General features: G+C 36.8%; 1 protein-coding gene across 2 annotated transcripts in view; it reads right to left on the minus strand.

Moving 5' to 3' along the window:
- Nucleotides 1-1116: 1116 nt before the first annotated feature.
- The window catches only part of FRZB (frizzled related protein), a 58421-nt gene continuing 42180 nt past the window's right edge, over nt 1117-17357 (minus strand). For both annotated transcript variants that reach the window (XM_016433731.2, XM_001377870.4), the window contains 4 exons: nt 16512-16577; nt 6770-6974; nt 6399-6462; nt 1117-2793 (listed from right to left, as the gene is read on the minus strand). In XM_016433731.2, coding sequence (XP_016289217.1) covers nt 2683-2793; nt 6399-6462; nt 6770-6974; nt 16512-16577 — 446 coding nt within the window. In that variant the 3' untranslated portion in view covers nt 1117-2682. The remainder of the gene's footprint in view (nt 2794-6398; nt 6463-6769; nt 6975-16511; nt 16578-17357) is intronic.

The following is a 17357-nucleotide window of genomic DNA, read 5'->3' on the forward strand; positions in this document are numbered from 1 at the left end:
ACTATGGATTAGGTGGAAGGAAAGAGAATTAGTTGGAAAAACAATATTGTGCAAAAACAGCATGATAGCATATTCCCAAGACCACAAAGTTGTACATAAGGGCACAGTTCAGGGAAGATTAGAACCTTATGGTTATAGTTAGTCTTCTGTATATGGTGTTCCCAAACTCTCCTATGACAAACTAAAATGATGTTCCTCTTCCTCCCAAATCAGGATGAAGTAATATTCTTGTCCTATCCAGATGGGAGCAAAGTTACAATTGGTAACTAAAAAAAAAACATGATCCAGTAGCAATAGCCACCAGCCATTAACCTGATTGTCTTATAGACCAGAGGCATAACTAGGGTAGGATGACAAGTACCTTGTCCTGGGACACTAAAATTTAGCTGGAACATGTCATGTTGCTTATGTACAGTCTGTTTCAAGCATCAAAATTGCTAGTTATAGTTCTTTTTGAGATTCCTCAATGAAAGAGAAAAACTACAGAATTTTAGATTTGGAAGGGCTATCAGAAGCCCTTTAGTTGACTTCATACTCCAAAATGAAACCCTAATACGAACTGACAATCATGCACCTTTAATCTTCTAATTGCTGGAGGTAGAGGAGCACACTCTCTCCTGTGACAGCTCTCTTTTTTGCCTCTGTAATTCTTATCCATTGTTCCTGGTTCTTCCTTCTGATGCTCAAAAAGATCAGTTTAATCCCTCTTCCATAGGACAGCCCATTAAATGCTTGAAGATAGAGCTCATGAAGTTCCAAACTATTCTTAGAGGGCTCTCTGGAACTGAGCTAAATATAACTATCAATCATTTATTGTTCATGATCTATTTTTTGAACCATTTCCTTCCATTTTAAAATCAATACTATGTACTAGTTCCAAGGCAGAAGAGTGGTAAGGGCTAGGCAATGGGAGTTAAGTGACTTGCCCAAGGTCACACAGCTGGGAAGTGTCTGAGGTCACATTTGAACTCAGGATCTCCCATCTCTAGGCCTGGTTCTCAATCCTCTGAGCCACCCAGCTGCCCTCAAATAATCTATTTTTGATGTGAGGAATGCCTATCGTGGAATGATCCCTCACCTGTGGTACTATGCCTATAAAAGGAAACACAATGCCAGTTTGCATCATAAGTGTTTTATTTTCCATATACAATAGCTCAAAAGTTGAGTTTTCTACTAACATTATAATATGTCAACAGAGGAAAATCGATGGACTTCCAAATGATTGACATAGGCTCTAAAACATCCTACTAGAAGAAGGAAGTGAAGGCATCACTTGTTTGAAGCATACCTTAGAGATCAAAATGCACTGTAAGTAATGAAAATATGCAGTAAAGTTCAAAACTCAGAATATCATCTCTCTAGATAACTCTAATCCTTTTTATTAGACAATTACTGAGCGTTAAACATGGCTATTTGTGTAGGAATAGACACAAGAACACCCCCCACAAAAATCAAATGATAAAGTGCAGACAGGCACCAAGAGAGAGGTCTGGTAATTCAGTCATCTGCAACAAATCACATGCTATACCCACACACACATGCACACACACACACACAAAAAACCCCAAATACAGAACCCCAAATATCAGCGCATAGGAAGTGATGTCCCTGCCCAGATGGAAACAAAGCTGCATTGGTAGCCAAGAAATGCACCAATGGATGTGGTCAGCTGTTAGCCTGACAGACTCAGAGACCAAGGACACAACTTGGGCAGGGTGATTGGGCTATCAAAAAGCTAAGAACACTGTAAATTATCTTATCAGTTTGGCGAGCTACCTAACATTTCTCAGAAGGTTTAAACTATTTAAAAATAACATCTGGGTGCATATATGTCCATACTTTGTTCTGGGGGGGTTGGGGGGGGGGAGAGACTTACACCAGAGGTTTGTTCAAAATGAAACAAATTAAACAGAACTACACTGATAACAACAGATATCTGATTATAACTCATTCCCTAATGTTCATTAGTCAACTCTTTTGCCAAAAGGAAAATGCTACTGTTAATACCAACAGTTACTGGTTAAAATTGTGCTTTAAGGTCAGAATAAAAACTTCTCCCCTCAGATTCTAAAGCTATTTATTTTGCTTCTCATTAATCTTGGGAATAAATTTTCCTATGTATTTTTCACAAGTTCTCTGCTATGCTTGACTACCTTGTCTACACAATCATTTGCTAGCCAACTGCCGTTTTATGTGTATGTATAAGTACATATATATTTTTTAATCTCTAAATGTTTCCTGAATGTGAGGAGGGATAAAAACTATAGAAAGTGAGGCTGTTGTCAGTCTGTCAGAGTCTGATTCACATCAGATCCCATCCTTCTGTATGTGCCAAGCATCTCTTTGTCCCTAAAATGGGACATAAAATGGCAAATCCAGATGCCCCAACAATAACCTGATTGCTGTAAACTGCAGTAAACATCCCAGGATTCGGTTTTCAGCTCATTGGGGAAGTTTTCTCCATGCTTAGTGAAATAGAATAGATATTTATGTATTTTAACATTTTGTACCCAAACAAAAAAAGCAGAAAACAGAAGGGAAATTAAGACTAATATCAGTTACAATTTGATTTTGTAGTAAACAATCGAGTATAACGTGCAATAGTGCAATTTTTCCTTTGCTGCTCCAACATTGCAAGTCTTATAAGGGAGTCCATTGGTTTTCATGTTTCTCATTTCACATTCAGTTACGTGCTTGCCGCTGGTTATTGTTCCTGCCAGACTTCTGGGTGGAATCACTTGGGCCAGATTCAGTTTTGCTTAACCCAATGTGACGAAGCTTCAGATCCCAACGCTGTGGAATTTAAACCAGAAAATGTTCATACCTCCATGGGAAATCATTTTTAAAACTCAGCTTTCTCAGCTGTCCTAAAACCTAAGTAATTCTGCAAAATCAAAGTGTCAATCCAAAGAAGCAATTTTATTCAACAAGCATCTATTGAGTACCTCTTATGTACAAGACACAAATTCAAATACTAGGAATACAACAGACCAAACAAAAAGTAGTCCCTTTTTTCAGAGAGCCAACATTCTGCTCATTTCAGAAGAAATATAGCCTAAGCTGCTTGAGGGCAGGAAATAGTACCTTTTTTGTGCCCCCTTGATCTAACATAATACCTTGCATGTGATAGGCATTTGTAAATGCTTGAATAGAGTTGTATGTTTAAACACTCAACAAGCATTTATGAGGTGTGTACTTATGTGAACATTAGGAATACAGTGAAAATCAAAAGACGGTCCACATTCTTCAGAAACACATAAGAGATCACATGAAAACAGCTATGTATAAAAAAGATATATCAACAAAATCAATGAAAGGAAAAGTACTATAAAGAAGACAGAAAAAACATCATAGAGAAGATAAAATTTTAGCTGGATTTGAAGGAATCCAGGAGATGAGAGGAGAAAGAAAAAAATTCCAGGTATAAGGGACAGCCAAGAAAAATACCCAGAAAAGAGAGAGCACTAAGAGGTAGGAGGATCAGAAAAGGTTTTCCATGTGAGATAGCACCTGAATTGATCTAACAAGTTTGCCAAGAATTTCTCCTTTCTTTAGTTTCTCATAGCACTCTATATTTCTGTACTTCTGTTTGTTCTCTCCTTCCCTCCCTCCCTCCCTCCCTCCCTCCCTCGCTCCCTCCCTCCCTCCCTCTCTCTCTCTCTCTCTCTCTCTCTCTCTCTCTCTCTCTCTCTCTCTCTCTCTCTCTCTCTCTCTCTCTCTCTCCCTCTCTCTCCCACACACAAACATACATATAATAGACATTGAATAGGCATTTAGGCATTTAAGGTTAAGTCTCATGTCCTGTAGATTGAAAGATCCTTAGGTACAGAAATCATTTCTTTTACTTTTGGATCCCTATCTGTAGTCTTTGCATTTAGATGTTTTTTGGAAATTATTGCTTTAAAATTGTTTGAGACCCAATAATGATGGTCTGGACACTCATGAAAGAAAGTTTCCTAAGATTTTGAACCAAGGGAGGATAAGGAAAGGTATCCCACAATAAGAGACACATGAGCTGAGCAATGAAGGAAGTGGGATTCAAGTGTGGGGGGACAGCTTGTCCAAAGGCAGGAAGATGAGAAGTGGAATACAGAGTTTGGAGAAAAGTGAAGTCAGTTCCAGTTTGACTGGAACACAGGTCATGGGAATTAATTAAGCCTGAAAATAAAAAGCATCAGGCTATTACGCAGATTAATGCCAAATTGAATAGTTTTATTTGTTCCTAGAGGCAAAAGGAAGTTATTAAAGGCTCTTGAATGATATGGAAAGATTTGTGCTTTAAGACCAGTATTTTAGTTAATTGGAGAAGGGAGAGACAGATTTCTAGAGATAAATACATTATTACTGTGCTTAATTCCCAAGCTTCCTCTCAAAAGATTCAAGTTTCTTTAATGTAAGATGGTCAGAATAGGAATTTATACTCCCTTTAAATCTATATTTTGGTGAGCACCCCTGAAAAAAAGAATGCATATATCTACCATGTAAATGCTAATGTTTTACTAAGTAGAAGAATTTGACTAATCCAAGCATAAAGCATCCTAGCATTTGTTGTGTTTAGTCATTTTTCAGTTATGTCCAGCTTCATGACTCCATTTAGGATTTCCTTAGCAAAGATACTAGAGTGGTTTGTCATTTCCTTCACTAGCTCAACTTACAGATGAGGAAACTGAGGAAACAAGATTAAGTGACCTGCCCAGGGTCACACAGTTAGTAAGTGTCAGAGTCTGGATTGGAACTTGGGTCTTTCTTACTCAAGTCCAAAACTTACTGAACTATCTAGGTGTCCCTATAATTGATTTTGTGACAAATTACAAAAGAAATGAAAGAGTGTTTCCACTAATGAATTGCTCTATTTTAAAATAGCCCTTCCTATTTTGTTGGCATTATCCTTTCAGCCAGTGAAAGAGAAGGATAGAAACCTTTTGTTTTCTGGATGATTTTTTAATATTAAAAAAGACAACATAAATCCCAATTCATTCTTATTTCAGCAACTTCTTAGGATATAGACCTAACAATTTCTATGCTAAGAAAAGGCAAAAAATTATGACATTTAACTCTCGGCTAACAGCTGAGATGGAAATATTAGCATGTTGAAAATTATTGCTTTCCTATCTAATGAGGCCTTACTAACATTCACTGTGAAACAACGCTTTGTCTAAACATCTAGACTGAACTGGAAAACTGAGGCAAGGCTCTCAATCACTCGTGTCTCTCCATTTTCACCCCCACTGCCTCCAAACCCTCCCAAAATGCAGACCTGAACTGCCCAGGTGACTCACTCGGTTCTCTGCTTTGTCTTGTAGATAATAAACTATTTGTAGATAATAAAGTGTCTAACTGTAATGCTTCTGCAATTCCTTATGAATGATGATAGGAAATGACATTATGTTCCCTGCTAGGAAACAGAAGCAGAGGGTAGTGTGTCCCAGATTTTCAAACTATAATTTATGACCATATTATTTTGGTATGAGAAGCAGCAAGGACTATTAGACGTCCTAAGTCAGGGGAGTAATAAAAGTTCTTCAAATGAGCACAGGAATTTAGGACAAATTCCTGTTCTGCATCAGCAAGCAGAAAAAAAGACAATAAGGAATCGCAACATGGCAGAAGAAGAGTGCTTTTCCTTTCATGAGTGCCAAAATGAGTGAAGAGTTTGGAGATAGGGAGCCCTGCCTGCCTGAACTTGAAACCAACCTTGCTTCTGACAAATGCCCTGGGAAGCAGCAAGGGCGAACGCTGGGGTAGGGGTTGGGAACTGGGGAGGTGGGGGGAATTCATGCAAAATAATGGCCTTTGCATTTTTTTAAGGTCACTTAAACACAGACTTGTCTGCTGTGTCAAGTGCCAGATGTACAAGATAAACTGCCCAAGGGTTGTTTAACTTAAACAGTAAATGTTTCCCAAGCCTTCAAGCTTGTGGAAGGGAGAGGATATATTGTGCTTGGTCCAGTTCCCATCCCCTTTTTTAGATTCTTTGCCCCCTTATACACATGCTTTCCTCCTCCACATTCTTTTTATTTAAACAGACCTGATAAATTTAACTATGTTAGTACAGGAAGAAGAAAAATGAAATCTTTCATTTGGAAAAGAGTGTTCCATCCCCCTTTTAAAATTTATCAGCCCCTGGAATTTGAGGGTCATGAGTTTTAAAGGCTAGACTAAAGTTTTAAGGGACTCATTTGGCTCTCCGACATGCAAATGCATCAGGCAGTCTGCTGAACTGCTGAACATAAATGTCAAAAGAGACGGATTCGTTTTCTTAGTACATGTACTTTAGATTTTAATACTGCCTACCCTTAAGCATGTCAAAAGGGCACCTGGCCTTTTTAGATGATACAGATCTGGCTTGCTTTCTTTCCTATTATGTTATGGCATCAGGATGTAAAACATAGGCTTACCTTAACTTTTTTACCAAGACGATCCTTCCATTTCTCAGCTATCGAACCTTCCACCAAGAGCAACCTGTATTTTGCAAAGCAATAATATATAACAATATGTGTGTACATAACTACAGATACAGCATATATATTTACACACATGACATGTAAATGATATATGTATGAATAAAGATGCATTTTCATCAATAAAAACTATAATGGAATAATGGGAAAGAGCCTCAATTCTATATTCTATGATTCTCTTGAATATTAAATATTGAAAATTGAGTTTTGAAAATCTGATATGAAACTCTTCAGGCAAAGCCAGAAGGGCTACAGTTTCAAGGAGAGGTCAGGGAACAAAATGGAGGATTTTAGGTAGTAACAAATACCTAGAGCGTTCTTCATCTTCATAGCCCATGATGAGATATTCCTCGTTAACATTGAGTGGAGGGCACAAGCAACCTGAATTTGTATAAAGATTAACTGTATCCCTTGGGATATTCACTAAAGAAGATTTTAGAATCTCTTTTACTTCCACTATGGCAGTGACGTCATGGCACTTAGTCTTTACTTCCTTCACTTTTGCCCGGATAACTGGGAAGAAAAAAAAGAGGAATAAAGTTGAAAATGTCATAAAGTTATACACATTAAAATCAGGGTCCCTCATTTGCCGATTTTTTTTAAACCCTCACTGTCATCAAACTGTATATTGGATGTAAGATAGAAGAGTGGTAACGACTAGGCAATGGGGGGGGGGTCAAATGACTTGCCCAGGGTCACACAGCTAGGAAGTGTCTGAGGCCAGATTTGAACCCTGGACCTCCCATCTTTAGGCCTGGCTCTCACCCACTGAGCTACCCACCTGCCCCCTGTTTGCTAATTTTTTGTGACTATGAAATCTCTTCTCACCAGGGTCTATTGCCCTTATTAAAGTTATTGAGAAGAAATACTGAAAGATAAATCACTTGGACTAAACTTGAGAGTTACATTAAAAACATAGCATGCGTGTAATCCTTGCTACTCAGGTAGCTGAGGCTAAGGGATTTCTTGGGTTTGGGAGTATAGACTACAGCGGATTAAGTAATCCAAAACCCACCCAAAATTTGGCATTAATTGATCAGCAACTCTTCCCCATCCCCAACCTGGTTTGGAAAAGAGCTCAAGTCAAATTCTCATGCCATTGAAAGTGGGAAGAGTCCAACAGTAATCTTTACACTTCAAACATGGCTGAAAGAGGGAGCCTTGGACTTAAAATAAAGCCAAACATGACACATGCTTGGTACCTATCTTTCGGTACTCAGAGAATTTAAAGAGTTAGAAGGAAACCTGGCAGCCATTTAGTCTGTCATACATAAAAGGAACTCCATCTCATTGTATGCTGTTTTCCTATGGTTAATTTTACATTTTCACAGCAGTAAACTACCTGAAAAGTACATCTCTGTTAACTTCTCAGTTTCTTTATTGATGCTCTAGAGCCATATGATATGAAACACCATTATTTTCAAAAAATCAAAACTGCAGTGGCTCAAAGAGAAAGATAAATATCTGCAGCCTATTACATCAAGCATAATTTTCATACGAAAAGTGCTGTGAAAGAAATTATCAATGGCATATATGCTCTAGGGAGGAAGTGGGCAAGTCACGGGCGAGATGGCATGGTACCATGAAAATGCATCTTAGTCAGTGGCCCTGGGTTCAAATTCTTGCTCTTCTTTTTACTACTCAGCTTCCTCAACTATAAAATGAAGCTCGCTGGATTAGAAGTGATCTCTAAGGTTCCTCCTTGCTCTAAATCTTATGTGAAAGAGTGATAGATAACACCATAAATAAACCCTGACTCTACTAGTACTCATACAATATTAAGAGAAACACAAGATGCCCACCACCAACACATATAAAACTTAGCATGTTATGCAGACTTCCTGTGAAGTAATAATGGCAGGACATGACCAAAAATCACAAAGATGAGACGGCACAATGGTTTACAATCTGTACTACTGGAGAGAGTATATGCACTTATATCATAAATACATCTAATGATAGTGATAACAACATGCATATAAAGCTTTAAAGTTTGCAATGTTTGCCACAAACTTTATCTTATTTGATCTTCATTGTACCCTGTAAAATAGGAACTTTAAGTCTCCATTTTCTACCATCAACACACTTGTCCAAATTGTATTACTCACTATTTCCCAGATTCATCCCACTCCATCCTGTCTGGCTTTTCTCTATCCCTTCCTATCAGAATGTACAAAACCCATAGACCTGGTGCTGTGCAAATAAGCATGCACTTGTTTTCTCTCTCCCATTAGGCTGCAAGCCCTTTGAGAGTAGTTACATTAGCTTCTTTATATTTGCCAAAGCGCCCAGTGCAGTCACCTACATGTCTTTTTAAGACTTTGATGAATTTTGGTTTAACTGAATTAAATGACCACATTGATCCCTCATTGTTCCCAACCCTAATCCACTTCCAGTCTATATATGTGCTATAAAATGCCAGACTAATGCAATCCCAGAGAAAATAATGACATAATTTCCTCCAAAACTTTTTATTCAACAAATATATGTAGGTTCTATTGCTTCCTATAGGAATTTACTATATATATTCAGCATTAACTCTAATGCATATAAAGAGAATTAGCATGGCATAATGGATGGGGCAAGGGACTTAAGAGTAAGGGAAAACTGGGTTCAAATCATAATTTTGACACACTAATATGTGACCATGGGCAAGACTCTTAACCTCACACAACCTTCTAAGACAGCTACCAAAGTACAGACATATTCCATTAGAAAAAAGCATAGACCTAAGTTCTTTACCAATATTGTGTCCATTTGATCCTCATAACAACCCTCAGAAATGGGTACTATTTTTATCCCCATTTTACACATAAGGAAACTGAAGTGGATAGAAGTTGTGACTTGCTAGCACATGGTGTCTGAGATTGGATTTGAACTCAGGTCTTCTTGACTCCAGGCTTAGTATTCTATCTACTGTGCCACCTAGCTCCCTTCACATATAGAAAGATTTAAAAAAAAAAAACTTACCTTCTATTTTAGAATCAATAGTGTGTTTTGATTCCAAGGCAGAAGAATGGTAAGGGTTAGGCAATTAGAGTTAAGTGATTTGTCCAGGGTAGCACAGCTAGAAAGTGTCTGAGCCCAGATTTGAACTCAGGTCTTCCCAAATCCAGACCTGGTGCTCTATCCATTGAGACATCTAATTGTCCCTAGAAAGAAATACTATTGATAGATAGATATATATGTGTATATATATATATATATATATATATATATATATATATATACATACATATATATATATAATTTGTCTTGGTTTTTATATCTTACTTATCAATATGTTTCCCAATGAAACTAGAGTATAGCCCTTACCACTCTTCTGTGTTGGTACCAATACCTACTATTGATGCCAAGATAGAAAGTAAGGGTTTAAAAAGGGGGTGGAGGAGGATAACTAGGTGGTTCAGTGGATAGAATCTGGCCTAGACAAATCTGGGTTCAAATCTGGTCTGAGATAATTCCTAGCTGTGTGACCCTGGGCAAGTCTCTTAACCTGAATTGTTTAGCCCTTAGCACCCTTCTGCCTTAGAACTTATACTTAATTTGGATTGTTAGACAAAAAGTAAGGGAAGGAAGGAAGGAAGGAAGGAAGGAAGGAAGGAAGGAAGGAAGGAAGGAAGGAAGGAAGGAAGGAAGGAAGGAAGGAAGGAAGGAAGGAAGGAAGGAAGGAAGGAAGGAAGGAAGGAAGGAAGGAAGGAAGGAAGGAAGGAAGGAAGGAAGGAAGGAAGGAAGGAAGGAAGGAAGGAAGGAAGGAGTTTGCTGAGCATCAGAAATGAAGCTTGAATATTTCTTGGACTATCATTACCATCATCATTTTCCTTCCATTTTTGTATAACATTTCAAATGCTGACCCTCCCCTAAACTCTAGGCATTCTGATCTTCAGATAAATGTGTCTTCATAATCCATCAATCTCCTCCTTTCCTCCTTTGTTTCACTATTGATTTTCACTCCTTAAATTATCCATAGGTCTCCTGCTGAAAGAAAGTACATACAACTTTCTTCTGTGACTAGATCTGCCCTCCTTTCTTTAAAAATGAAAAAGAAAACTTTTTATTATAAATTTACCACCAACACAAACATTCCAAAATACCAAAAACAAAATTGCCCTATATGTTTGTGTCCCATTCTGAACTTTTTTGGTTTTCTTAATGTTATTCTAAATTTTTTTCTTGAGATTTCTTTATTTTTTTTACAGTCATTTTCTATTTTATTTTATTTTTCCCCAATTACATGTAAAAAACCATTTTCAAGATTTTTTCAAAGAATATTAATTATCAAATTCTCTTCTTCTTTCCTTCCTCCCTAGCTCCCCAATCCCTTTTTAAGATGGCAATCTCATATAGATTTTATGTATGCAATCATGTAAAACATTTTTCCATATTAATCCTTTTGTGGATGGAAACTCAAATAGAAAAAAAATTAAGAAAATGAAAAAAATTGCTTTGGTCTGGATTCAGACTCAGTTCTTTTTCTCTGGAAGTAAATGGCATTTTTTATCTTAAATCCTTTGGGATTGTTTTGGGTTGTTGTATTGCTAAGAATAGCTGTTATTTACAGTTCTTCATTGTAAAATATTCCTGTTACTGTACAATGTTCTCCTGGTTCTGCTTATTTCACTTTGCTTCAGTTCATGTAAGTCTTTACAGGTTTTTCTGAGGATCTCTTGCTTGCCATTTCTTACAGCACAATAATATTCCATTGTAATCATACATACTATAACTTACTCAGCCATTCCCCAATTGATGTATATCCCCTCACTTTTCCAAATCTTTGCCCCTCACAAAAAGCTGCTACTTTAAATATTTTTGTACATATAGGGCCTTCCTTTTTTTTTATTTTGTTGGGATGCAAACCTAGTAAAAGTATTGCTGCATCACAGGGTATATACTATCTTATAGTCCTTTGGGCATAGGTTTCCTTGCTCTCCTGAGTGGCTGAGCCTATTCACAACTCCACCAACAATGCATTTGTGTCCCAACTTTCCCACATCACCTCCAAGTTTTGTTATTTTCCTTTTCTGTCACAATAGCCAATTTGATGCATTTATCTAATTAATAAATTATTTAGAGCTTTTTTTTGCATGACTATAGAGAGCGTTAATTACTTTGCTTGAGAACTGCCTGTTTATATCCTTTGACCATTTATCAATTGGGGAGTGACTTCTTTTCTTATATTGAGATCGTTTCTGTAGGTATTTGAGAAATGAAGCTTTATTAGAGAGACTTGTACAAAATTTTTGTACCATTATAATTACTATGTATTATTTCCCATCTTATTTACCCATTTTTGGTTTCTGATTTCCACATGCCTCAATTTGCACTCTTTGATATCAGTCCTACCCCCCTCCTTTTATCCCCTTTCTCTCCTATTTTACTGTAGGATGAGATAGCTTTCTATTCCCAACTGATCATGTATCTTCTTCCCTCAATGAGTCAATTCTGATGAGAGTAAGGTCCACATGCTCTCTTCCCCTCCTTGTCTCAATCTTGTCTCTAAAGAAATATATTTAAATCTTCTTGGTAGATAGGTGGTAGTATATTGCAGATGTGAGATGAGGCATATTATGTCAGACATGGCCCAATGTGCTGTATTGTTTTTTCTTAGCTTCTTTGTTACAAAGAAGAGTTCCATGGTATATGGGAGTTTAGAAAAAATAACAATGTAAACAAAGCAGCAACAAAATATTTTATCATATAATAAAACAAACCACAAACCACCCTACTGGCCTTACTTCCACAATCCAACTTCCCCAACTGGGAGATGGAGAAGAGGAGGGGTGGAAGAAAGCAAATTTGGACCTGAAAATAATTTTAAATATATATTTAAAATTATTTTTAGGGAATATATAGGGATCTGTATGATATCATGGAGAAAACCCTGGTCTTTAAGTAATAACTATCTACAAAGACTGACTCAGTCACTTACTGTTTATGTGGTCTTGGCCCATTCACTAAATCTCTTTGGGCTTCAGTTTTCTTATTTTAAAATGGGAATGATACTTACACCACCTACTTCAAAGTTGTTTTAATTTTCTGAGTTTTTGTTTTGTTTGGTGAGAAAAGTGAAGCCAATCTTACAGTATTATAAAAATGCAAGTGATGATTATTTCCCTGAGAAAAATCCAGTGATTTTAAAAAAAGGTTTAACTTTTGTTCATTCTATTTTCCCACATAACAATACTGTGAGAAGTTTAAACAGCCAAAGTTCTTGTGGGATTCTTTGTCTTGTCAAAAGTGAAACTACTCATATCCTTTGAGAGGCCCTTTTTTTCCCTGGGATTACTACTCAACTTTTAGATAAAAGGGGTTTCAAATAAACACTTAGATGTTTGGATGCTTGGATAAACTGTGCCTTTCAGCCTTTCGATGTTCATTCATTACTGGGAAAGAAAGGTACTCAAATAGCATATCCTAACGAAAAGGGATCAAGTTACTCTGCTGAAGCAATAATTCTAAAGAAATATAATTTCTTCAGTATCTACCTCCGCAACAGCAGATCACAAGCTCTCTCCCTTTCAGGAGATAGATTATTTAAGAGGAGAACCAGAGTGAAAAGTGACCTAAACTTGTCAAGAGATCTGGATTCATATCTCAGTTTGAACATTTACTAGCTAGAAGACACTCTAAGCACGACAACCTATCTAGTTATTATTTTCCTCATCTGTAAATTAAGAATAATAATGCTTACATAAATGTCTCTTAATTTGTACAGAAAATGGGTAGACTTTAAGCACTTTGGAAATGTGGGTCATTTTCATTGTTTTGATGGGGGTGGGTAATATAAATAATCAAGGGGCAGCTAGGGAGCACAGTGGTTTAGAGCAACAGACCTGGAGTTGAGAGGATCTGAGTTCACATCTGGCCTCAGATACTTCCTGGCTGTATAACCTTGGGCAAGTCACTTAACCCTAATTACTTAGGCCTTGCTTTTTTTTTTTTTTTTGGTCTTATAACTGATGCTAAGACAGAGAGAAGGGAAGAACTTATAAATAAATGAGTGAGTGAATAAATAAATAAAGGAATGCATGATCACCTACTGGCCAAAGCTCTGGTGATGTGTCTTCAAACAGTAACAAGATGTTCTAGATAAGGTTACTTTGACAATTCTGGTGAAATGTTGGATGATATAGGTAGGATTCTAAAATTCTCAACAGGCTAAGTGTTGGGTTGAATTTCATAAGATAAAATAGAATAGTTGTCACTGTAAAGAGAGACTGTGTGGCATAATGGACAGAGTTGAATTTGAAGCCAGAAAGACCTGAATTGAAGTCACACCTCTGATACATACTAACTTTGTGACCCTGGGCAAATCATTTAACCTTTCTCAGAGCTCTTGCTGGTATTGTTGTTCAGTTATTTTTCAGTTGTGTCATGACCCCATTTGGGGTTTTCTTGGCATACTTGCTGGAGTGGTCTGCCATTGCCATTTTCTTCTCCAACTCATTTGACAGATGAGGATCTGAGAAAAATAGGATTGCCCAGATTGTGTGACTTGCCCAGAGTCACACAGCTAGGAAGTGACTCAGTCCAGATTTGAACTCAGGTCCCCCTGACTCCAGACCTGACATTTTATTCACTTTTCCATCAAGCTGCCTTTTCACTGCTGTAGGCAACTATTAAGGTATAAATTATGGAAACCTGCATTAGTAAAAGGAATTTCTTCAGCAGGGAGTTCCTTATACTAATGAAACTAGAATTCTGTCCCCTATGTCAATCAATGTAAAGTCTTATACTCTGGTTCAAAAAGCCATTGCAGAAGTATAGGTAGTAGATCATATGAAAAAGATCTGGGGTTTTAATGGATTGCAAGTTCAATGTGTATGAATGAGATGACAACCAAAAAGCTAGTGCAATCTAATATAAAGAGAAGATAGTCCCACTATACTGTGCCCTTGTGAAACTATGTAAAGTACTGTATTTAGTTCTCATCATTTTATTCTAGGAAACACATGGATAAACTGGAGAATATACCAAGAACACCTAGGGTGGTGAAGGGCTTCTAGATCATACAATGTCAGGATCCATTAAAGGAAATGGGAATGTTGAATCTATAGAAGAGATAATAGTCAATAGACCAACTATCTTTGAGTAGCTAAAACACTACCATGTTCAAGAAGGATCAAATGTGTTCTCCATGGCCCCAGAGAACACAGCTAGCAACAACGGATGGAAGTTGTAGCAATCAAGATTTCCATTCACCTCAGACACTTCCCAGATGTGTGACCCTGGGCAAGTCACTTGACCCCCATTGACTAGCCCTTACCACTCTTCTGCCTTGAAGCCAATACACAGTATTGACTCCAAGATGGAAGGTAAGGGTTAAAAAAAAAAAGATTTCCATTCAATATAAGGAAAAACTACTTAACACTTCACCAATAGGGCTTCCCACATTAATAGTCCTAGCTCATTTCTCTTTCTAAAATTCTTAGGAAGCATAAGTAAAGTTAGCTTACCAATTTATTTATATCCTATATCATCTAAAAGAAGGAATTAAAGTTTCACAGTAAAATATTTTTAGTACAGAAAAAAATTTGATTCAATCAACTAATTAATAATGTGTAATTGTTTAATTTGCTGGGTTTTTTTTATCATTAATAATATCTTGGGGAAACATAAACTAGTACTTCAGAAACCTTACCTGTGCTAAAACAAAAAAGAAGAACACTCTTAAAAGGATTAAGCCCGGACATTCTACCAACCACCTCTGGCTTTTCCCCATAAATAATATTGGTATTTACAATGACTGTGGTTTTCAGTAAGATTCAAAAGTACTTTCAAGTAACTATTTTTTTTATATTCAGCATAGTTTCAGTGTTGGATATATTTTTGCATCTCAGAAATTAATTCATTAAACAAACATTTATGAAGTACCTCCCCTGGTGAGAAGCAGTGTGGTATAGTGATTAGAGAACTGGTCTTAGAGCCAAGAAGACCTGTGTTTAAGTCACACCATAGATACATAATTGGCTATGTGTTCACAGGAAGGTCACAACTTCTCATTCTCTAAGGCAATTCTCCAAGATTTTAAGTTACATTGGTAGAGGTCTAACTTAGAAGTTCCCCACCCAAATGAAATCATAGGCCAAGAAGATATAGATAGATAAATAAATAAATTGAATTATATATATATATGTGTGTGTGTGTGTGTGTGTGTGTATCTGTATGTGTATATAAATGAGAACCCCTTATCCATGATTTTACTTTCCAAGATTTCAATTATGGAGGATCACCCATGAATCACTGGAAGTCCACTCATGGCAACAGTCTGGTCCCAGAAGCAATATTTTCTGTATCTACTTTTACTTTTGGGGGGTTATTTTTGAGGGGTGGGTCCCAGAGCACCCCAGATGGGGTGCATGAGCAAGGAATCAAAGAGAGTACAAATATATCAGGATCCGCAAGGGTTCACTTTTATCCATGGTTTCAGCCATCCAAGGCAGATCTTGAAATGCATCCCCCATGGATACACAACCCTTCTATATGAATATATATATGTATATATACACATATACATATTTAATAGATATATATAATATTTATACACCCAATTGCATCAGTCATTGGGATTATAAAGATGAAAGAGGTATTCTCTATTCTCATTTTGGGTATATCATATAAAGTAATAATTACTCAAAATATTCCATTTCTTGCCCATACTGAACAGTTTTAAAAAGTATTATGATTGAATAATAACAAAGTCCAGAGTATATTAAAGTTTTAAAAAGGCAAATCTCCTTCCCAACTCTATGCATTCTTTATAACACGTGACTGCATTTTCTATGTTACACAAGTCTGAATGAAGTTAACAAATTCAATTTCTCCTTATTTTGAAGTCTTGGGATATTCATCTGGGTATAATTAGAAATGAGCAATCAGAAATATCCACAGCTCACAATTGCATTCAAGTTTCTGATTCCATTTGATTATATATCCATTATAACAGAACTTACATGAAAAGTTCTGCCTGTAGAAATTTAAAGCCAGTTGTTCAAAATAATAACCAGTTCTTTGACTTCCTAAAACCCATGAGTTCTAAATTAGACTTACCATAGTTATAATTGTTCCGGAAGTAGGTCTTCTGTGTGGCTCTTACAGGCTTACATTTGCAGCGTTCTGGGGGGAAAAAAGGCAGTAAGAAGGAAAAGTGAAAAGTTAGCCGTAAATGAAAAAAAGAACAGATTGTGACCTCCAAATCAATTTTCTCTTTTATTTATTGAGTTGCCTCCTTTTAAGGCATGAAACAAATTTGGCAGTTTGCTGCTTCTTATGTGATTGAATTGCCTTTGGGAAATTGTTAATTTCTTTTTACTATGCCAAGTTTCTCCCCGAAACACAGGACCATCTTTTTAACACCAGTATTCCTTTGGTGGTGATATATACGGCTGAAAGTCAAGGAATGCTACAGTCTCCATAGAACTGAAAATAATCACAATGAAGACAAAAGAGAATCCTATAGGGGTCATCAGCAGTTTGTAACACATTAAAACTGGGCATTATGCAAAAAAGTTATATGAGAATTTAAACCAAAGAAATAAATATATGAGCAAAAGAGATGGGCCAGTCAATTGATAGCCTTTATGTTCCAATAAAACCTCATACAAATTTAAAGAAGGTCCCTAGTATGTTGAGTTAGTCCCCTGGGCTGAACTTAGGGGAAGACATGGACAAGAGTCACACAGGCTGAATAGGCATGGATGGGCAAAGCTCTTTGTCACTGGAAAAAGTACTCATATTGATGGAACATCGGAATGGAAGTTGATTCTTAGAAATTCAGTAGGTCTGGTCACTTTTTCTAGGAAATGCAGTGAAAGTGAGAGTGATGGGCAGGGCCTTACTACACCTGAATGAGATTATAGGAGAATGGACCTCATGGAGTTTGGTAAATAGTTTGTC

This window comes from Monodelphis domestica, chromosome 4, assembly GCF_027887165.1.
Source record: "Monodelphis domestica isolate mMonDom1 chromosome 4, mMonDom1.pri, whole genome shotgun sequence".
NCBI lineage: Eukaryota > Metazoa > Chordata > Mammalia > Didelphimorphia > Didelphidae > Monodelphis > Monodelphis domestica.